The sequence below is a fragment of the Oratosquilla oratoria genome, chromosome 13, assembly GCF_046742065.1.
Source record: "Oratosquilla oratoria isolate Oo_2021 chromosome 13, ASM4674206v1, whole genome shotgun sequence".
NCBI classification, from domain to species: domain Eukaryota; kingdom Metazoa; phylum Arthropoda; class Malacostraca; order Stomatopoda; family Squillidae; genus Oratosquilla; species Oratosquilla oratoria.
The window spans coordinates 69,250,808-69,275,242 of NC_134789.1; the positions used below are offsets into that span (position 1 = coordinate 69,250,808).

Consider the following 24,435-nt stretch of genomic DNA (forward strand, 5'->3'; position numbering starts at 1 on the left):
TGTCAGCCATTTCTTGTCATTGTTGAGGATGTCTGTTGTGGTATTTTTTGATGGGTTATATCTAGAGTCTGTGATTCACCATGGTCTTGGATCACATGTTGGACTCATGATAATCAGCTATTTCCCTCCTGGAAGAGAGCTCATAGCTCATATATGACCGATCTATGGGTAATGCTGTGACCTTACATGCACACACACCCCTAACTCCCTGTCTCCCCATCCATGAGAGTTAGCCCTTCTTGTTCTGTAGGCAATGGTGTACAGATCAGAAAAAATATATAAAGTTTGCTTTTATGGATTGTGAGGTCATGTTTTATAAATTTTTATTTTGTTTGTTCCATAACCAGGCCTCGTCATCTCCTCATGAGGATGATATAGATGAAGACCTTATATGGGCACAACTATTAAGCTCCAGGGCAGCAGGGTTCCTAATGGGAGCTTCTTGTGGGGGAGGTAATATGAAGGTTATAGATGAAGAATATAAAGCACAAGGACTTCGACCAAGGTGAGTATCATAAAGAATTTTTTCAATTGTATTCTATCGTTATAATGGCAGGGAGGGAGGGGTGGTGGGGATGAAATGATTGGGAGTGGATTTATGCCTTTGACTTTAGCTACCTCCCTTGGAAGGGGGGTGAAAGCCCTAGGTATATGTATGTATGTATTCTATAAAACCCAAGTAGGGAAAAACTGACTTGGTACTAATGAATAGGTGGTTTATTCTCAAAAATTGGTTAGAATTATAAATAAGATATACATTTGCAAACCTGCAGTTCTGCAGTAGCTATCAATGGTCAGAGGGTCCTTGTTGGAAAGAAACAGACTGTTGTACATATACTACAGTCTGTGCACTCCAAAGAATCCTTTTAGGGTGTGGCATACCACCAATAATTACTATTTTTATTTTTTTTCAGACATGCCTATTCTGTGTTAGATGTACGAGACCTAAGTGGAATACGCTTGCTACAGTTGCGTAATCCATGGGGTCACTACTCCTGGAAAGGGGAGTGGGCAGATGAGTCCCCTGTATGGACAGAAGAGCTGCGGGAGAGTTTGATGCCTCAGGGTGCTGGTGATGGTGTCTTCTGGATATCCTTTGGAGATGTACTCAAGTAAAGTAACCTCTCTATTATCAGACTTATATATTTTTATACTCTAATGAAAAAAATATATCAAGTATGTACTCAGGTGGTTAATGAAAGTATATTACAAGGGAAAACAGTGTATTAATTTTATAATTTAAAGCATTACAACAAAAATGTGTGTACACTTTGGATGTATAATAGAAACTGTGCCCCTTTGGGTTGGCGGGAAAAACATGCATGACCACATGGAAGTGCAATTAATACAATGATTTTAATGAATTAATATAAATAAATACATACAAAAAGGGGAAGTATGTATTTCCCAATCTACTCACAAGTACAATGCATGACGATCATACAATGCCCTTAAAACACACATACACCACAACATTGCTTGGCCACCACCACTCGGTGACCCCACTGAGCAAACAAAAAGAAGAAATGACCAGGCAAGACAAAAGCAAACCATACATAACACTCTCCAAATTGACATATGAACAAAGATTGTCCAAATTGGAACTACCAACCCTGGAACAAATAAGAGAAGAGGAGATCTACTGACTATTTACAGAATTATGAATGGAATGGAAGTCCTAGATAGAGATGATTTATTAAAGTGGGACAAGAGAAAAACAAGATGACACGAAAAGAAACTCAAGAAGGATAGTTATAGAAGAGAATCTGAAAAAGAATAGCTTCCCACACAGAGTGGATATCTGGAATAAATTGGATGAGGCAACAGTGTGTGCAAATACTATTCAAGAATTTCAGAACAAACTTGATGCTGAAAGATACAAAGACAAGTCACTACAAGCATAGCTCCCTTACCATATAATACAACTAAGTAAATGCGGTACAGGCTAATTACAAATGTATGGAAAAGAGTCATGACAGCACTCCCAGATACATCAACTTTTTTTAACCAAGGCTTTTTCCCCCTTACAAGGGGGGTAGCCAAAAAGAAAACGGCATAAAATCATTCCCACCCATTCCATCCCTAAATACACTCCACACCCCTCCACCCTCCCTCTTATCTTAGCACCTCCTGAATGACGGGTCATCCCTGCACCTTGTCCACTGCCCTGGGTCAGAACAGCACATCCACAGCAAGGCCGCTTCATTAAATCGGCGACCCCCCCTCTCCGTCCCCCCATTGCATAAAATGAGAGGACGGGGAGAAATCCCTTTGGGCTGCGTCAAATTTTGCTCACACATACTACCTCACCCCCCATCCACCTGCCCATTCCACCTCATGCAATCACAACATCATCCATATACAACCATTCTCCATTCACCCCTGTCTTCTGTCCTCTCCCGTCCTTCCTCAACAGACATTCCCCTCTTCCCCAAAGCCCCCTTCACCCCATCCATCCACCTCATCCTAGGACGTCCCCTCATGTTCACTCCCTCCACATCTGCCTTCCACACCTCTTTTACTAGTCTTTCTTCACTCATTCTTTCCATGTGTCCAAACCATCCTAATATTCTTTCATCAACCCTATCTCCCAGCTCCTTTTCCACCCCTGTTCTCCTCCTCACCTCCTCGTTTCTCACTCTATCTAGCCTAGTAACCCCCATCATACTTCTCAGACACCTCATCTCAAACACATTCAAACTCCTTCTCTCTTCTTCTCTTATGTTCCATGTTTCTGCCCCATACAGTGCTGTTGGCACAATCACTCCTTCATACAGTCTCCTCTTAGTATCCATTCCCAAATGTCTATTCCTCATTACACATAAACATAACATACATAATTACATGACATAAGGACAATACATAGGAATACATGTACAAAACAAGAATGTATAAACCAGAACTGTATATAAGTACAAGAAATACACAAAAGAACTGGCACCAATTAACACAAGACAAAAAGACAGCAATTGCCAGATGTCCAGGGCGTGACACAAAAGTTACACACAATACAAATTAATAGACTCAGTAGATAAACAAGATATATACATTATACAAACAATACACTTAATAAAGAAACAAGATACAGGTCAAGACAAGCATGAATAATAACATAAGCAATGCACAAATACAATTATGAAGACATAGGACCCCTTGAATGGAGATTATAATTGTGAAGGGTAGGTACAGAAGACATAATTTGTACAGGGAGCCTTGGTGGAGGTTGAGTAAATGCTGGGATAGACACTCTTTGTCACCTTAAGTCTAACATGCACCACTTCGCTCAGTCCCTGGGAAGGATCAAAGACCCAGAATTTATTTGGATGCAACTTCCCAGTAACTAAAAGGGGACCTTTAAATTTATAATCAAGTTTAGATTGGTGGTCAGGCATGCTCTTATAAACATGATCACCAATACTGATGTTAACAGGCTTAGCCCAGATATGCTGGTGTATTTTGGCTTTGGAGATATCAAGTTGATATCTTACAGAACTATAAGTATTATGCAATGTATGATATTGCAGTTGCCTATAGTCCTCAATATTGTAGAAGGGACAAGCAGGGCTATCAAGCACATCATAAGGGAGTTGTTTTTCCACTCCATAGATGACGTAATGAGGTATCTTGTCCATAGAGACATTTATGGTGCTATTGATACAAGCACTGACATGTGGAAGCCCTCCCAAGATTCATGAAGGCTACTAGCAATGTGCCAGAGTATATCCAAAATCTTCATATATGTCCTCTCTACAAGACCATCGGACGCAGGGTGGTAAGCAGTCACAAATGTTTGCATGATACCATATCACTCACAAATGCTCGCTAAAACCTCATTCCTAAATTCGGACCCATTGTCACTAAGGAGCATCAAAAGAGTAGAGTATGGACAAAAAACATGAGAAACTAAAGCATGGGCTACTACTGGAGCAGACTTGCTACATAAGGGAGCCAATATTACAAAATGACTAAAGTGGTCCACACACACACAAGGACATACACAGAACCTTGAGTACTACAAGGTAGTTGTAAAAGGTCTATAGCCATAGTCTGAAAAGGGCAAGAAGGAGTAGGGCACTCTAAGATGGGAGCAGTGTGCATAGAACCTTTGTTCTGGGCACAAGAGCTACACTGGGCTACATGAGAGGTAATGTCCAATTGCATTTTTGGCCAATAATACTTCTTACATGCCATAGCCAGGGTTTTGTCACAACTTGGGTGACCGGCCTGAGGGGCATCATGAGCAAGGGACAGAACAACAGGAACTAGGGACTCAGGGATCACTAGCTGTGCCACATCCTGCTCAAACACTTCCACATTATGAATGAGAACCTTGTCCTGCAAGGAAAATTGGGACAGGGGAACAGGTAAATCTGGTAAGGTGGTATCATCACCAGACTCCAAAGCACAAATAACAGCAAACCAAACAGGGTCCTCATGCAGAGCTTTGGCCAGATCCTTCAGAGAGAAGTTGTCAGTTACTGCAACAGCAGCAGCAGGGATATTAAGTAAAAATGCATTAGCAACATTGTTTGCATGCCCTGGAATATGCTTAAGGGTTGGGTTAAATTCCTCAATTGTGAGAAACCATCTGGCTAGGTGGCTTGACCATCCCCCACCCACTCCCCATGCATCACAGCATCATCCATACACAACCATTCTCCATTCATCCCTATCTTCTATACTCTCCCATCCTTCCTTAACAGACATTTCCCTCTTTCCCAAATAAAATCAGTAATTTTATATTGGGGATCATCACCAGGAAATTTAAGAACAGAAGGATCCAGATGTAATAATGTGAAAGTATGAGCTATTGTGTCAGTTGGATTTGGGGAATGAAGAAAGGATGGTACAATCTGTTTAGACATATTAAAAGAGGGATAAGATAACAACAACACACTTCATAGTAACATCAAAGTCAAAACAAAGAAAATACATACAGTTAATAATGGCGCATGCAATGAATGCACACCTTGAATCAGAAGAATGACCTGAAAGAACATAAACAATAATATTTGCTTAGATACACAAAGCAAGAACGTTATTAATATAAACTATTCACAATGAAGGCACATAGATACACACTTCTCCATGAATCACAGTGAAAGAATTGCAGGAATTCAAATCTCAAACAAAGAAAATGTGACAGTCATGAAATGTCATCATGATGGAAACAAACATGGCCACCAAGGCAATACACCTGGCCAGAAAAGTAATTATATATCAATTCAATATAAAACCAGAAAAACAATATGGCATTGCATGCATTAAAAAAATTAAATAAATAAATAAATGTATAAGCCTGAGTACAATGAAAAACATTAAAAAGGGCCAGTCACTGGAGAAGGTAGTGAACGCAATTCAATGTCTGATAGAATTACATAGAGATAATATTGTTCAGAAATCCTGTTCTATCCTGGCTTTAGATTTACAGTCAATGCACTGAGAAACAAGAGGTAGTCCAGTGTTGAACAGAGATGACTATAATAGAAAAGTTCATAGAGCCGATGCAAATGTTAAAGTGAAAACCATGTGGGACTATAAAAAAAATCACTTGGCACATCCAAAGAAAACTGTTTCACTGCTTAAGTATGCAAAATTTTGTTTCAAGTCACTGGTATGAATTAATCCAATGGCATTGGATAAAATCACCTGGGTGACAAAAAAATAAAAGGAGGGGGGGAAAGAAAATACAGACACATGATGCCATGAACTGGCTAGCCAGAAATCTCAAACATTCAAAGTAGCGTTCCAAAATAAGAACGCACAAAATGAAATGTTCACCATATTGTTTAATGCACTGCCACTATATGTACACAGGTGGCTAATGAAAGTTATTACAAGGGAAAACAGTGTATGAATTTTACAATTTAAAACCCACAACAAAAACATGGGTACACCTTGGAGGTGTAATAGAAACTGACACCAGTTTGGGTCGATGGGAAAAACATACATGGCCACATGGACGTGCAGAATACAATCATTTTAATAAATTAATACAACTAAATATTTATATACCAAAGGGGGAAAGCATGTATTTCCCAATCTACTCACAAGTACAATACATGACAATTATACAATGCCCTTAACATGCATGTACACCACAAGTATACTGGTACATGACACAACAAAACAATATAAAGATCTCGTATTTTTGTATTAGTATATATATTAAGAGATTAATATTTTTCCAGATATTTTGATTGCATAGACATCTGCAAGGTTCGCAGTGACTGGTCTGAAGTACGGGTAACAGGGTGTCTACCATCACAAGCTGATCGTGAAGCTTTGTCACCAACTCTCATTACCGTCCTTGAGCCAACAGAAGTGGAATTTTCACTCTTCCAAGAAGGGCACAGGTCAGTAGTAATACAAATATATACTTATGTTTTTCCCCATATGCCATTTCCTTCAAAGTCAGTCAGTCAGGTACAGGAGAGAGAAATTTGTATTTGTTCTAGTTTCACACCTTTTTTCTCTCTCCATCCTACCCATCTTGTACATACAGGGTCTAACAGATAAATCCGTACAAACTTTGAAGAGGTTTTAAGCACTTAAAAAGTAACATATGGCAATTCTGATTGTTTCCTGATACTTCCATTTGTCTAATAATTTAGCCAGTTGTATACTAGCACCGGTGCAATAAACATTAGGCAATGGAACAAGCCAAACGTTCAGCCATATGCGAACTTCGTCGTGCGGGTCACACTCCTAGCGCCATAATAAGGATGCTAAAATACTCCAGACAAACTGTTTACGATGTTTGTAAACGTTTTGATGAGACCGGCGAAGACCAACGAGCTGCTCACAAGCCCAGAAGGGGCAGAATTCTAACACCTCGCTTTTTAGCTGGTCTCAAGAGAAGTGTCAATGCAAATCCAGCCTTACCATTATCGACATTGGCAAAGAAGAGAGGTGTCAGCACAATGACAATTCACAGAGCATTAAAGAAATTGGGATTAACCTCATTCTCACAAGGAAAAAGACATCTTTTGACACGAAAAATGAAAGAAATCCGCTTGACCAGGTGCCAAAAGCTGTTGAACTGGATGAAGTCGAATGGCTCAGTCATCAAGTTTTTTTCCGACGAGAAGATTTTCACGGTTGATGCGACTTTCAATAAGCGGAATGATCGCTGGATAGCCTCCTCATCCTCAGAGGTTCAACACAAGACAACGACGAAGAAACCAGCAAGTGTCATGGTGCTCTGTGTGGTGTCAACTGAGGGGGACGTCTTCACTCACTTCTTCAACAACAAGGAGAAAGTCAATGCCGTTGTCTATTGCAAAGTTCTAGAAGAGAAAATAATACCCTGGATGAAAGATAAGGCTAGTGACAACCAGTTTGTCTTCCAACAAGACTCGGCTCCAGCCCACACAGCGAAGAGGACCACCAACCTTCTCGAAGGGTCAAATGTGCAGTTCTGGAACAAAGAGTTGTGGCCCTCAAATTCGCCAGACCTAAACCCTTTAGATTATTATTTTTGGGCGCGAATTGAGGCCAAGGCATGTGACAAGCCACACAGAAGTATAACAACCCTGAAGACAGACATCAAGAAGGCTGTGGGTTCATTATCAAAGTCTGAGATCATCAACGCTGTATCCAAGTTTCGTAAACGCGTTGAAAGCGTCATAACAGCTGAAGGTGGTTACATTGAATGAAATCATTGTTCTTATTGCCTTTTCTAAATATACTGAAAATTTCATAACTGTTTATTATAACCCGAGATATTAATCTTAAAACATGATAAGAAGTTGTACGGATTTATCTGTTAGACCCTGTAAATTGTGAGCCATTATTTTCATTTTTAGTGGAAAAGACTGGATTCATGAGAACAGGATGATAGTGGTATCTAAAAGTGGAGGACACTAGGTTGATATACAACTGCTTGGAACATGTAGAGTTAGTATGTCTGAATTGATATAGGCCATAGAGTGAGGAAGGGGGAGAAAGCAGGAGGTGCCTTGAAACCAAAATGGAGAAATGAAAAGATGTCAATGGAGGTGCTCTATCTTGTTGCATTGCTTCTGACCCACGCAGTGGGTGAGGTTAGCCTCTCTGCCTCATTATATGTTTACCCTTCCCACTTCATGCACTTAAGAATCATAGCAAATAAGAAATCCATTCAGAATGTATCAGACCACAGTCCACTTATACCTATATCTTGCCCCCTCTCTTCCCTGTTCTACAAATACCCTTGTATTTTTACAAACTTACTCCAAGGTGCTTTTCAGTATGGTACAAACTTGTATTTGTCATGTTGATTTATAATGTCCATGCAAATCCTTGAAATGGATTTAGATACACTAGTTTTCTCAAAACCTGAATATTGCTTTTACCACAGGAACTCCGAGAGTTCGCAACGTTCTCCTCTCGACCTGTGTGTGGTATTATTCCGTACAACCCCTACTGCTGCACCAACAGTAGGGGCACTCATGAAGCATTCCAAGCGTCAAGTTCGTGGTTTTGTGGGGTGCCATGCTATGCTCGAGCCAGGAGCATATTTAGCAGTGTGTCTTGCATTCAACCATTGGCATACAGGTATTGGTACATGTGTTGTGACTTTTTGGAAACAAACAGTATATTATTGTTGTAAGACAGTTTGTATGGATTTGGAAGGAAATGTCTGTTTTTTTTTGTTAACTCCGTCTGCATGTTTTATTGTAAGGTAAAAATCCACTCAGTAGCATACAACTTTATTGTACTATGACTGTCCCTCCATTATGCTGTCTCCCCCCCCCCTCTTAATACTGTCCTGTACTGCTGCTATGAATATTTCCATTTTTGCCAAACCCTGTGGTAGGGGAGAAAGAATACTGCCACTGAGTGACTAAAACAGGATGGAGGATAGGACTAGGCATCCTACTCTCTGTATCCCTAAAGGGTAAATTCATAAAAAAAAATCAAGGCATAAGAGGCTCTGGGAGGAGTTTTCCAACCAAAACACTAAAGTTTGGGTCTTTTAATGTGTGTGGGTGTGGTACAGATGAGAGTAAAAGGGAAGAGATAGGCAGTATGTTTGTGAGAAGAAAGATGGATGTGTTGGCATTGAGTGAAATGAAGTTGAAAGGGAAGGGTGAGATTGAGTTTGGGAATGTGGTGGGGGAGGTTTTTGGGAGTGAGAAGACAAACTAGGGAAGGGGTGGCTATACCAGTAAATGAAGAGATGACTATGTGGTGGAGTGGAAGGAGATCTCTTTAAGATTAATGTGAATGAAGATGAAATTGGGAAGGAAGATGTGGGTCTTTGTAAGTGCATATGGGCCGGGTTGTGAGAAAAGTGTAGAGGAAAGGGAGGCTTTTTGGATAGATTTAAGGGAGAAATGGCAGTGGAGGGGTATTGAGAAATCTAAATTCTGGAGTAGGAGGTGAACCAATAGATGGGAGTGGTTGGGAAGTATGGAGTTCCAGGAAAAAATCATAGTGGAGTTGATGTGTAGAGGAAAGTGAGCCTTTTTGGATAGATTTAAGGAAGAAATGGCAATGGAGTGGTATTGAGAAGTCTAAATTCTAGAGTAGATGAACCAATAAATGGGAGTGTTTGGGAAGTGTGGAGTTCCAGGAAAAAAATCAAAGTGGAGTTGATGGTGAAGTATTTAGAGAGTTGATGATAGTTAACATAGTGTTTAGGAAGAAAGTCAAGCATAAATACACATGGGAGAGGGTGGTGGAAGGAAGGGTGATTGATGGGGCTTTAATGGACCATATAATGGTATCCTGGAGAAGAGTAGTAAGAGTTTTGGATGTACATGTTCTTAGGGGAGAGAATGGGGGAATATAAAACAATTTTTTGGTGGAAGGTAAGTTGAGAGTGGAGGATAGATGGAGAAAGAGGAAAAGGACAGAAGGTAGGGATGTGCTTAAAGTGAACTGCTTAAATGAGAAGGAAAAGGAGGAATACAAGAAGAAGTTGAAAGAAGAGTAGGAAGAGGTGAAGGCTAGAGTAGAGGTAGGAGTGGAGGGAGAATGGGTTGATTCAAGGAGGGAGTAGCAAAATGTGCAAAGGTGTGTAGAGCAAGAAGGATGAGAGGTAATAGAGGGAAGGGTAGTAAGTGATGGGTTGAAACAGAGAAGGTACTGTTTACAAAATTGGACAAGAGAGGTACAAAGGAAATAGATGAGAAGTAAAACGTGAGATAAAGAAGGCAATAAGAAGAGCAAATGTAAATGGGGTAAGAGTATGACAATTTTGAAAGTAATAGAAAGATGTTTTGGAAGGAAATTATGAGAGGAATGAGAGGCAAATCAAGTAGAGAAGGTAAAAGGTGCAGATGGAGAGATGATAATGGAAGAGATGCAGTAAGAGGAGGATGGGCAGAATATTTTAGGGATTTGATGTGTAGTATGTGTGAGAAGAATTTGACACAGCCCGAAGGGATTTCTCCCCATCTTCTCCTTTTCTGAATGGGGGGACAGAGAGGGGGGGTTGCCAATTTAATGAAGCAACCTTGCTGTGGATGTGTTGTGTCTTGCAACACTGCTTCTGACCCAGGGCAGTGGACAAGATGCAGGGATGACCCGTCATCCAGGAGGTGCTAAGATAAGAGGGAGTGTGGAGGGGTGTGGAGTGTATTGAGGGATGGAGTGGGTGGGAATGATTTTATGCCTTTTCCTTTTTGGCTACCCCCCTTATAAGGGGGAAAAAGCCTTGGTATATGTATGTATGATAAATGTGGAAGATGATAAGGCAGGAACAGTAGTTGCTGTGGGAGGCACTAAGAAAATGACAGTGATGGATGAGGAAAATAGAGGAGAAATAAGAAAAGATGAGATGAAAGCAGTTATTAAAATGATGAAAGCAGGTAAAGTACCTGGGTTAGATTGATGTCATGTGGAGTGTCTTAGAAATGGAAGTACAGTGATGATGGGTTGGCAGGGTTGTATAATGTTTGTCTAAAGGAAGGTAGAGTGCCAGAGGACTGGAGTGCCTGTATAGTTTTGTTTTACAAGGGAAAAAGGGACAAATGTGAGTGGAGGAGTTTCAGAGGGATCAATTTGTTGAGTGTAATTGGGAAAGCTTATGGGAGGTTTTGATTGAGAGGAAGAGAGGGAGTAATTGGTGAAGGACAGAGTGGGTTTAGGAAAGTTAAGGGTTATGTGGATCAAATTTTTTGTGGCAGTGTAGTGGCAATATAAGTGTAAGGATGTTTTTTAGGCCTTTATAGATCAGGAAAAGCCTTATGACAGGGTAGACAGGAAGGCACTGTGGGAAGTTTTGCAAGCATAGCCCGTAAAATACAACTGGGTAAATATACAATCTCCTTTTTTGCATCCATTCCCAAATGTCTATTTTCATTACATTTCTCTCAATCTACATTCAACCTCCACCTCCACTCCTCCCTTTCCTGCCACATTCACACCCAAGTATCTAAAGCTATTCACTTCCTCCAGTCTCTCTCCCTTAATACACATTTCCAGTCTGCAGCCACTTTCTCCCCCTGTACATCTCATCACCTTACTTTTACCCACATCTTCAACTTCCTTTTTTTGCACACTTTCCCAAACTGTCACTAACTTCCTCAATCCCTCCTCTAATCCTCTGTAAGGGGAAAAAAGCCCTTGGTATATGTACCCGTATGTATTGATGATGATGTAGGAATAATCAGAATCACCCTGTACTGGGGTATTTCTATACTGAGGTATTGACACTGCATAATTATATGCAGAGACCTATGTTTTACTGTTTTGCTTCTGACCCAGACAATAGGTGGGGGACAGGGATGACCCTTCATCTGGAAGAAGGCAAAATATAAGGGATAATAAATATATGAAGGGTGGGTGTATTCCTCACTAGGCCACCTCCATATAAGAAATACTATTATTATTTTTAATTGATTTATTTAATAATTTATTTATATATATTATTACTGTGCATTTTTAGGTTTTGCTAGTAATTCCTTGTCATCACTTCAAAATCATTGAAAAGGATATACTGTACATGAAAATGCTTCTTATTCTATGGTAGGTTTGGATGTATCAGAGGGCTATCCACGCTATGTGTTAGCCATCCACAGTAGCAAACGAGTAGCTGTTGAACAAATTGGAGCACCTCCATCCCTCTTAGCTGATTCACTCGTCAATCTCTGCCTCGCCAAGGGACAGCGGCACGAAGGGAGGCAAGGCATGACTGTCTATTATCTTACAAAGGTAATTAGTGTCTTATGAATTTTTTTAATGTGATTTATTGTTGCTCTTGAGTGAATGTGTAGTGGAGAGGGGAGGTTTGCCATATAATGAAGTGAATGGGGTAAGCTAACTATGGCTGTTGGGCCCTGCCACCTTGCCTTCAGCTTACGCATTGTGGTGGGAGAGAGGGAAGACCCTTCATCCAAAAGTTGCTGAGATGGGAGGGGGTATTAAATTGGTTTTAATGTGTATGTAGTGAGTGTGTATTGGGTGAGTGTAGTGAGTGAGTATTGGGTATTTGGGAGATATTATCAAGATTGTGGAAAAGCAGTGTGGGTTTATGAGAGCAAGATGGTATATACACAAGTGTTTGTGGTGGCAGAATGCGAGAAGTTTTTGTCTAAAGGTAAGGGCATTATTTTGGCTTTTATGAATTTGAAGAAGGCATATAGGTTTGATAGACAGCCATTGTGCTATATATTATAGATGTATGGAATGTGGGGAAATTTGTTGAAAGTAGTAAAAAGTTTCTACAGGAGAAGTAGAGTATGTGGTAAGGGTCATGAATGGAGAGAAGGAATAGTTTGAGGTGAATGTGGAGCTGCATCGGGATTGTGTATGATGTAGGTAGGTGGTAATGGAGGTAAATGTTAGTAAGTAGAGTTGCTAGCCTCTCTGGGGCTGTGGGTTTTCCACTTTATGAAACTTGAGGCAATAATTGATTGATTGGATTCAAGTTGCGAATAAATTATGAGCAAAGCCAGTAATATGTTAAAGCTAATAAAGAAAAATCAATTTTTTCCTTCAGGGTTGGGCAGGCCTTGTGGTCATGGTTGAAAATAGGCACCCAGACAAATGCATCCAGGTAATGTGTGACTGCAGGGAGAGCTACAATGTTGTCTCCACAAGAGCTCAACTAAAAACAGTGGATTCGGTCCCTCCTCTGCACAGGCAAGTAGTGTCTCCATTCTGATGTTGTAGATTGATATTTTTAGTTTCTTTTGACCACAAGGTGCCAAGATGGGAGAGACAGTAGATGGGTGTAGGGTGGGTGCATGCTTTGAATCAGTCATATCAACAAACTAGTCAGAGAAACTTTCAATTCATTAAGATCAATGAAAGTGGCTTTTTACTACATGGATGAAGAAATGGTAAAGAAAATATTAGTTACATTGATATAACCAAAATTAGAGTGTGCTGCGACACTATGGACACCTAGTACTAAAAAGAACATAAAGAAATTAGAAAGAATTCAAATAGCAACAACAAAGATGGCACCAACATTCTCCAAATTGACATATGAACAAAGGTTGGACAAACTCGAACTACCAACCCTGGAACAAAGAAGAGAAAGAGACCTAACTGTCTACAGAATTATGATAGGGATGGAAGTCCTTCATAGAGATGATTTACTAAAGTGGGATAGAAGAAAAACAAGAGGACACAAAAAGAAACTTAAAAAAGATGACAGATGTCTGGAATAAAATGAATGAGGAAACAGTGAGTGCAAAAACTAAACAAGAATTTGAGATCAAACTGGATGCTGAAAGATACAAAAGTGGGTCACTACAAGTATAGCTCTCTTCCCGTAAAATACAACTAGGTAAATACTGGGAAATCATGTTATGTCCGTTTCCCATCAATACATCAGGAAGGTATGAATTACAACATTTTTAACACATGACATGTTGATTATGTTAACCTTATACTTAATATGAATATTTGATACATAACATGTCCTAAAATCCCTGGACAGTGGAAGGAGGAGGGAGGGGTTGATGGGCATGAGAATTCTCATATACTGGGAAATTGGTGAAGGGGAATAGCTGCAGTTGGGAAATTTGGGACACTGGCCAGGACCACACACACTCCCTTCAAGTCAAGTGTGTAATTTCGATTTTGGAAGGACCAGAGAAATGTTTCACAAAAGAGGGGAGCAAACTCACGGAAATCACAGTCCTATGCTAATTAAACAGAACTTACTACACTGATTTTATCATGATTCAAAATATCTCCACAATCAGTGGCATGCAATTATTCATCAAGTTTTATCATCCATATGTTTATCATGTAAATTATTTCACAGAGAATCACATATCAACTAATTGGGCAAGATATAACATAAGTATTTGGTTGGAGACTTCCTACCTGGCTAGCCCTACACACTCTAAGACCTAGCTGAATATAAAGATAATATCTCTGATTATTCTCTCCTGTAATAGTGCACTGACTGGTGATGTCTTCAAATGAGTATATGCACTCCGTTGAACAGGATGCTGTCGATATTCATAGATCCATTCATCATATAGGGGCAGTTGGAACCATGCCTGTCCTTAGTCGATAGCACTGAACATGTGGTGGGGGAGGGGAATCGTGCCCAAGGATTTCATTTCTCCAATTTCGTCAATCTTTCCACTTCATACACTCTAGAAGTCTGTCTTCCTGAACATGTAAGTTCCATGTATTGAATCACTGGAGTGGGTTTGGCAACGAACCTCAGCTGATCTTGTAGATTCTGATTTTGGGGCACGTTATGAAACACATTTCAGGGGCACGTCATGTAACACTTTTCTTGTTTCTGTTAAGTTTCCAGGACACTCTAAACATGAGTCACTACAACGTGATTGGCGGTGGCCAACAACGAGAATAATATGTTCATGTTCGTGTTCATTGTCGAGGATGCGAGATCCTCAGAGTGAGTATGTCCTCTAGTCGAGAGTGTCACATGCCTACTCCCAGGATGTGCTGCCCACTGTGGGATACTACTGGCAGTAAGCATGAAGCCCAGTGCACTGTTTTTCGGTGTGCACTTTAAAATAGGATGAGGGAGTCATATGAGAGGTACAAAGAAAAGAAAAGAGAAGTAAAGCACAAGGTAAAGGAGGCAAAGAGGAGAGCCGATGTGAAATGGGGTAAGAGTATGACAGAAAATTTTGAAAGTAATAAAAAGAGATGTTTTGAAAAGAAATTAAGAGAGGAAGAGGAGGCAAATCAAGTAGAGAAGAAAAGGTAAAAGGTGCAGATGGAGAGATGATAATGGAAGAGAAGGCAGTAAGGGGAAGATGGGCAGAGTATTTTAGGGAGTTGCTAAATGTGAAGAAGGATAGGGAGGGAAAGATAGTTGCAGTGGGAAGTGCTAAGAAAATGACCGTGATGAGTGAGGAAAATTTTGTAATTTTTTGAAATTCTGTTTTTGCTTTTACCAAACTCCATTATGCTACACTTCTTGATATTAAAATGTACCTCCCACTTTTGAGTCCATTTCCAGATTGTGTCCAGGTTTGATTGTAACGAGTCACAGTCCTCATTTGTTGATACTTTCTTTGATATTTTTGCATCATCTGTGAAGAAATTCATATAACATTCAACTCCTTCGTCCATGTCGTTTACGTATATGGCAAACATGATTAGAGCCAGTACTGACCCTTGTGGAACACCACTTATCATTTCTTCCCATTTCGAGTATTTATCTCTAATTACTACCCTCATTTTTCTCCCAGTCAGGAAGTCTTCCATCAATTTTAATAAATTACCTGCAATGCCATCTATTGATTCTAATTTTCCTATTAATTTTTTGTGTGGTACTTTGTCAAATGCCTTTTGTAGATCTAGATAGGCACAGTCTGCACATCCATCTCTCTCATCTATTATATCTATTATTCTCGAATAGAAGCAGATTAGATTTGTTGAACATGATCTTCCTTGTCTAAATCCAAATTGGCTTGGGTTTAGTATAGATTTTTCTTCCAGATGTTTAACCCATCTAATTTAAATCACTTTTTCACATATTTTAGCTACTGTGCTTGTTAGGGAGATCGGTCTGTAGTTAGTTGGATCTTCCTTACTTCCTCCTTTATATATTGGTACAATGTTTGCATTTTTCGTCTTCTGGTACTTTTCCTTCTTTGAGCGAGTATTTTTATTATAGTGTGTATTTTATCTGTTAGTTCCTCCACGCATTCCTTCAGTATCCAATTTGCAATTCCATTCAGACCATGTGATTTTCTAACATCTAGGTTTTTTATTTGGTCACTGATTTCCTTTTTTGTTATGGTTATTTCCTTCATTTGGGGGATTTCTGTTTCTCTATTCCTTCACAGTTAGTTGTATTTACCTAGTTGTATTTTATGGGAAGAGAGCTATGCTTGTAGTGACATGCTTTTGTATCTTTCAGCATCCAGTTTGATCTTAAATTTTTGCATAGTTTTTGCACTCACTGTTTCTTCATTCAGTTTTTTCCAGGTATCACTGTGTGGGAAGCTATTCTTTTTCAGATCTCTTCTGTAACTATCCTTTTTAAGTTTCTTTTTGTGTCCTCTGGTTTTTCTTTTATCCTACTTTACTAAGTCATTTCTATCAAGGACTTCCAACCCTTTCATAATTCTGTATATGGTCTGCAGGTCTCCTCTTTTCTTTGTTCCAGTGTAGGTAGTTCGAGTTTATCCAGTCTTTGTTCATATGTCAAATTGGAGTGTGTTGGTGCCATCTTTGTCATTGCTCTTTCATTTTTTTTTTTTTTTAAGTACTAGGTGTCCATAGTGTCACAACGTAGTCCAATTTTGGTCTTATCAATGTAACTAATATTTTCTTTACCATTTCTTCATCCATGTAGTTAAAAACCACTTTCATTGATCTTAATAAATTGAAAGTTTCTCCAAATAATTTGTTGATATGTTTGTCTGGTGTCATGTCATTGGTGATAGTTACTCCTAGGTCCCTTTCCAAGTTGACTTTTTTAATTTCCTTTGTACCAATTTTGTAATGTCCTGATATTCTGTTTTTGCTTTTTCCAAATTCCATTATACTACATTTTAAATGTTGAAATTCACTTCGCTCTTCAGACTTCATTTCCAGATTTTGTCCAGGTCTTCTTGAAATGACTTGCAATCTTCTTCTGTACTTACTCTCTTTAGTAGTTTTGCATCATCTGCAAAGAAGTCCATATGATATTCCACACCTTCATCCATGTCATTTATATAAATGGCAAACATTATCAGAGCCAATACAGAGCCTTGTGGAACTTCACTTATCATTTCTTCCCAATTTGAGTTCTTGTGTCTGAGTACCAGTACAGAGAAGAATGACCAAAATGGTACATGGACTCGGAAATTTGCCTTATGAAGAGAGGCTTAGGCACCTAAACTTACACTCTCTGGAAAGACGCAGAGTGCGGGGTGATCTAATAGAAGTGTTCAAGTGGATCAAAGGCTATAACAAGGGTGAAGCAAACAAGGTCATCATAATAAAACAACAGAGCAGGACTCGCAGTAATGGGTATAAGCTGAACAAATTTAGATTTAAGAAGGAAATAGGCAAGAATTGGTTTACTAATAGGGTGGTCGATGAATGGAATAAAGTTAGTAACCATGTAGTAAGCGCTGAAGCTATCAGTTGTTTTAAAAAATGATTAGACAACTTTATGGATGGGGATGACAGGTGGTGATGGATACGGAGCTGCCTAGTGTAGGCCTTATGGTCTTGCAGTCTCCTTTATTCTTATGTTCTTATGTACCACTCTCATTTTTCTCCCATTCAAGAAATCTTTCATCCATTCCAATAACTTTCAGTTTTCAACTTTAACCATAATCAATTCTACATTATTTTTTCCTTCTATTACCTCTGTCACATTTAAACTTTTTATTAGTCAAGAACATGATTCCTCCACCCTGTTTTTCCATTCTATTTTTTGTCCAGTGGTTATACCTTGTGGTATGGTATTTGATGGTAGTGGACCTTTTAATTTTGTTTCCACAATTCCCATTATGTCAGGTTTCTCTGTTAACAGATAGTCGTTTAATTCATTTAGTCCAGAAATCATTCCGTCTATGTTTGTGTATGTTATTTTTAATTTCTTCCTTTCTTCTCTTTTTTGGTTTATGTTTCCTTTTTTATGTACCATTTTCTCAGCCTCAGGTCCAGTACCCTCCAGAAAACTAATTCCTCTCAGTCTTTGTTCTTTTCTTGTTTTTTCATTTGCTTCATTTCTAAATGCCTTTTCCTTTTCTATTTCCTCATCACTCATTTCCTTTTTTATCCATACATTTTTATAATTTTCACTGTTTGCTAATCTTACTGCTTTCAATAGTACTTCTTCAGCTATAATTTGAGCCCTTATTTTGATTTTTAGTGGCCTATAGTGTTTTTCTCTAGAGTACGGCCCCATTCTATGCACCTCGTTGATGTCTTTATCGAATTCCATTCCTTCTTCCTGAACCACTTTCAGAATTTCCTTTACAATTTCTTTCTCCTCTTTTTTTTTTTATTTGATGTTTGTATACATTATGTTTTTCTTGAATGCCATAAACTACAATGCACTTTTTTTTTATCTACTGTGTCCCTTACCAAATTTTCCTTTTCTTTAAGTTCTTTAATTATCATTTCTTTAGCATTTTCCTCTAACTGCTGTTGCACTATTTCTTTAAATGTTATTTTCTGATTTTCTTGTTCCTGTTTCCACTGATTTTTTAATTCTAGGAGATTTGTCTCCTTAATTGATTCTCCCACTTTTTCAGTCACTGCTTGTAATTGTTCTTTGACCTCTTTTTTTTTTTTAGTTCTTCATGTATGTTTCTGTCTTCATTTTTCTTTCATTATCACTTCTGATCATGCTTAGTCCACTTTTTAGTTCATTAAGCTCTGTTCATTTCTTCATTTGCTTTTCGTAGATTAGTCATTTTTCTGTGCATTGCTCTATAATCTATTCGTAAATCTATTAATTCCTCCATGTTGTTAATGTCTCAAATTCTTAGTAAATTGCTATACCTAGATTCCCTCTCTTCATCTAATCCTTTACCTAATAATGTCCTGTCCCTTTGGAACCCTGAAAAAAACATTATTTTCCCACCTTTGAGTGTTTTTTTTTTTAATGTGTCATTTAGACAAGTCCTCTTTGGTATCACTCCAAGTGGCAATTCTACTCTACTCATGTCTAGTCCTCTTTTCATTGGTTCATTGTTCTTTCTTCTCTACCTTCCTCCATTCTATACGTTAATATGCCTTATCAACCTGGATACTTTATATTTTATCACCAAAGCGGTCCCTCGTAAGCTGTAGCTTCTTCCCTGCAAATACAAACATAGGTGTTTCCTTATTTCAAGCAAAAAATCGCTGGCTTAGAACTCGTATCACCAGCCCTCCGTTCACTTTGACAACACACAGATAGGGTAATGGGAGTGTTGGATGCAAAACTAGAGTATGTTGAGCAAAGAAAAGAGAAAGCCAAAAATGGAGAGGGGTTATAAACATATAGAAATGAAGAAGCCTGATGAGATGTTTTGTCTGCTCCATAAACTATTTTAAATGAATGAGGAGAGGGGTTGCCATACACTGGAGTGATGGGGTAAAGTGGTTGCAGAAGGATTTTAGCATTCCTTCAGAAAAAAAAAAAAAAATCTTGTGCCAACAAATACATATAGATTTAATAATAAAAAAAAAAGTATGCATGCTTTTTAATGTTTGTTTCTTTGCAGGTGTGTACATATTGTGTATTTGTTAGATACACTTAAAAGCTTTTTAAATAAATATAACTTCTTTTTATTACAGACAGGTGATAATTGTTCTCACACAGCTAGAAAGTAGTGGTGGCTTCAGCATTGCACACCGCCTTACTCATCGCTCCTCTCACTCAGGGGGATTACATGATTGGGGACCTCCTGGCACCAATCATGACCCTCCTATCGATGCCACAACTCTTGGTCTTCATACACCCAGGCCTATTTAAAGTTCTGGCCTTTGGTTGCAAGCAGCAATTTGATACCAAGTGTTAAAGTTGAATGTATTTTCTACATAGTGGATGTACTGCACACTTCATGAAATTGTGCTCCGTGAAATAGCAGTTAATACACTACTTTGTAGAAGTACTCATTACTTCATGAAATGATGATATGTGAACCTGCAACTAGTTTTCATTGAGGTTGAATTTACAAAGCATTTCATGGAGTGCCAGTTTGTACATGCATTAAAGGCAAATCTGATAAGGTTGTACTTTGCAAAATCACTAAATATTTTTAATGCTGTGACAATAGTATGGGCATTTATTAATTTCACATCATGTAGATCACCAAAGAATGTTTGAAGTTTAATTTATGTCAGCATTACAATGATGTAGGAATGATTGTATCCATAATCATCATGATTTAGTCTCTGTTAATTAATCACCTATGATTCATTCACTCTAGCTGCTCAGCCTTACCTAAACATAGCAGATATAATTTTCAACATTTATTTGTGACCATATCTTCATTATCTACTATAATGTAACTGTCCCCCAGCTAGACATCGACATACCAAGAATTGTATATGCCAAACGATACAGACATGAAAGTAGGTACCAATGTATGTATGAATACTTTTTATGGTCATGTATTTAATATGCATTTGTATGCACAATGTTGTATGTGTTAACATCCACATTTCCACAGATACAAACACTTATTCAAATGTGGACATCTATTTAGATACTTAACAAAAAATTGAATGCTCATATCTTGAAATTTGAAACACTAGAATATTAAAGTGCTTAATGTATGTATGAAATAGATGACCATATGAGCCAAAATTTGAATCACTAAAGTCAAACAGTACAGTAAATGATCTAGGGTTGTGCCGATTAATTGGCATCTGCAAGAATCGGCACTTTTTGGTGAGTCGGCATCGGCGAGAATTGGCTTTTTATTTTAGAATCAGCATCGGCATCAGCAAAATATTGCCAATGACGATGCCAATTAAAAAAAAATGCTGATTCTTGCCAATGCTGATGCCAGTTCACCAAAAAAGTGCCAATTCATGCCGATACCAATTAATTGGCACACCCGTAACATAATCAGACCACAGAATACCATCCATAGTTGAAATTTACTCATACAGACTTGACTTTGTAAAGCCATGAAGACACGAGGTCTTGTTTTTACAGTGAAATGGATCCTTTAGAAATTAATCCAGCACCTATTTTTCAATATGATAATTGTCATCTGCAATTATGACCATGATGACAGAAGCACCCAGGATTGAGGGTGTGTGTGTGAATTTTTTTTCCATTTCTTTCACACAGTTTGGTACTTGTGGATCCAATTTTACACAGGTTTATCTTCCTTTTTAAATATTTTTGAATAGTTGAAACTTAGACATGATTTTTCTTTTTTTGTGAGTATTGTTCAAACAGTAGTATACCCACCATGCAGCATGAATTACCTTCATGATTCCTCATATGTAATTGAATGACTTGGACCATTTTCATGGTAACGACATTGATCATACATCACGTTTTCATAATCATTAAAGAAATAACTAAGTATCCTCACAATGTGATGGGCATCATTAAATTGATATTTCCAGTCTAAGAAGGAGCATTGAAACATTGATTTAATAGTTTCCCTCTTGAATGAGATTTGTCAAATGTCCGATTCATTTGTTTGCTGCTCTGCAGTCATTTACATTATGTTTACTCACAGGCTATTTTTTTACACGAATGAATGAGTGGGGAAGATATGTTGAACCCATATATTCTTGTGAAAGTGTTATTTTTGTTGAATATGAAATGTTTATTAGTGTTTTGGCATTTATTGCACTCAGTATTGTTTGAAAGATGTTATGTTTTTTAGATTGCATGCATTTGGTTTGTTTCTACTGTGTTGGCTAGTAAACATTGTAATAGTAAGTAAGCATAGTTTCACCATAATATAACATTTGTTTAGGTCAGATAGATAATTAGGGTCAATAGCCAGGCTCTGTGTAAGTTGTGTATTGTTGTGAATTGCTTTATTGAGAAGCCAAAGAGATGATAGATTTCCTTGGCCTAAACACAATCATACTTTGTCAGTAATAAGATTTTCTTTTTTCTTTTTTTTTCTTTCTAGATCAAAGGAATATTTATTCTGAAATACTCATAATTGCTCATTGAAAACAAGGCCAGAAATTTCATACAATCCTATTTTTTTTTTCTAATTTATTAATGTTATTTTGACAGGTAAACTGGAAATAGATTTGTGAATATCACATTCAGGGAAAATTGTGCTCCAGTAATTAGTAGAATTAATCACTCAAGTAAGGGGATTAATTTTGATAGTATGAGAACCTTACTTTTATTGCCTGCAAAACTAGTCATCAAGGTAAACTTGAACATTTGATGCTTTGTATATAGAACTGCAAGAATGCTTTTTAAAGGAACACACCTGTAAGACTGCTTCAACTCATTGGTCAAACACTGACTGCACAGATCATCACTATCAACATTCCTCAGTAGAATTATAAGATGATGATGTGGGTCAATTTACTGAAGCTGTGCCTCACGCATGTGATTGTACATAGCCGTAAAATAGAGATAAAGATTAAACTGAGGCCAATGGAAGATCATCAGCTTGGATGTGAAAGCATAAGAGTGATTGTAAATAAACCTTCTTAAGTAATGTAGGTAGAAAAAAAGAAGACTAACTAGAAGCCATTTGAAATTGATAAGGTTGAGTGCCTGTGAATCTATGAGCAACTAGACATTTGTGGAAAGATGATGCATGTGCAAATAGATGATCTTTTCCTATCAAGGTGGTGTGTGATTATAAAGGTTGTGTGCATTAAGGTGTGGATGCTTGGTGATGTATATATTTCATGACTTAAGTGCATCAGGGTGATTCGTGTGTATTGCTATGAAATGTATGCATTGAAGTGATATGCTTGCATCAAGATAATGTACTATGTGCATCACTGTGTCAAGATGATGATGAGTGTACCTTTGTCCACTGCCAGGGTGTGTCGGTGCTTTTGAGGTGACGGGATGTCCTCCTCCCACACCTCCTCCAATGAGACCTTGATCTCCAGGAAAGGAAATAGTGAGCAAGTTTTCATGATAAAGTACTGTTTTATATCCTGTGGGATGTGTAGTTGATGAAAGGATTAGTAGAAGGTGCAGGAATTCAGCACATGTTTATGTCATGAAACTTCTTATCTGTAACTTTTAATCTTTTTCTTCCTTCTTTCAGGATGGGATAAGATGTTATGGAGAATTTTATTGATTATCGTTTGCTGTTTGAGTTTAAAATTATTTTACTGAAAATTTTCATATATTTTAACATTACAAAGTTGTAATTGATAAAGCTATTGTATTTGACATTGTTCTGATTATACCAGCACTCGTTGAAATACAGAGAACCAAGAAATTAAATATTTTGAAATGACCAATATTTGAAGTCCTAATATGATTTGAGGAATACAAGCTTGATGTGTTATTGCTACTGAAGTTGGTCACTCACGTGTAACAGCTTCTTAGCATTCAACCCCATCATAATACAGGCAAGCATTTCATGACAAAAGCCATCCCATTTACCCTTCAGTAATTTTCTCCATAAGGATACTTATCATAAATATTATTATTTCTTTATGTATATTTATAAATTTTATTTTCAATCAGTCAATCAGTTGCCTCGTGGGAGGCCCATGGCTCTCAGGTTTGATTTATTTCTATTTATTATTATTATTATTATTTTTGTTGATATATGTACATTACTTTTTTGTGTGCCATATACTTTTTATTCAGGTTTAAGTAAAATCCAAATTATAGAGTACGTGCATTTACCATGTGAATACCATCAGGTTTCAAAATACAATGTCATGCCATGAATGAAAAAAAGAGGAAAAAAAAAAAAAAAAGGATCAAGCACAAGTCAATGCACAGGAGGACAAGTTATGGGAGAAATACCAGTGCCTACTCTTGATAAGGTAAGGCATGACTGAATTTCCTGAAACAGAAATGAATATGATATTGTAGTTGATCTTGAGATTTATATATAAATTAATAGTGTGGGTGCACGTGTGTGTGCACATGCAAACACATGTATGTGCTCAATAATAATAATTGTTGGCTTTAGTTTTCATTAACTGAAAACCCACAGTCCCACAGCAGTTGACAATAGTTCTTAGGCTCACTGGGAAGAAACATGGAACCATTATATATGTTGTGATTTACCATGGTTTTGGATCACAAGTTGGACCCATGATCAAAAACTATTACACTCACAGGGCTCATATGGTTTGATCTATGGGTTATGCCATGATCTTGCACACTCACAGCTTTCCACACATAGTGATAGATACTATTGACTGGTCTCTCTTACAAGCACAATAGCAAAAATATGTGAAAAGGTTATCAAAAGTAAATGGATTAAACATCTGGAAGAAAATAATATACTGAATATCATGTGCCACTAATTTGGTTTACTTTTACTTGAGGCTACTAGAAATAATGCAAGAAAGGGAAGGTTGGGCTGATTGTGCTTTCCTAGATTTACAAAAAGCATTTGATAATGTACCACACAAAAAGCTACT

The 24,435-nt window shown here is 37.9% G+C and overlaps 1 protein-coding gene across 4 annotated transcripts in view; it reads left to right on the forward strand.

The window, feature by feature from the left end:
- The window catches only part of LOC143032485 (calpain-D-like), a 91,764-nt gene extending 68,092 nt beyond the window's left edge, over positions 1-23,672 (forward strand). For all 4 annotated transcript variants that reach the window (XM_076197352.1, XM_076197348.1, XM_076197349.1 and 1 more), the window contains 7 exons: positions 348-505; positions 915-1,112; positions 6,192-6,356; positions 8,342-8,538; positions 11,963-12,144; positions 12,932-13,078; positions 19,670-23,672. In XM_076197352.1, coding sequence (XP_076053467.1) covers positions 348-505; positions 915-1,112; positions 6,192-6,356; positions 8,342-8,538; positions 11,963-12,144; positions 12,932-13,078; positions 19,670-19,843 — 1,221 coding nt within the window. In that variant the 3' untranslated portion in view covers positions 19,844-23,672. The remainder of the gene's footprint in view (positions 1-347; positions 506-914; positions 1,113-6,191; positions 6,357-8,341; positions 8,539-11,962; positions 12,145-12,931; positions 13,079-19,669) is intronic.
- Positions 23,673-24,435: the final 763 nt, after the last annotated feature.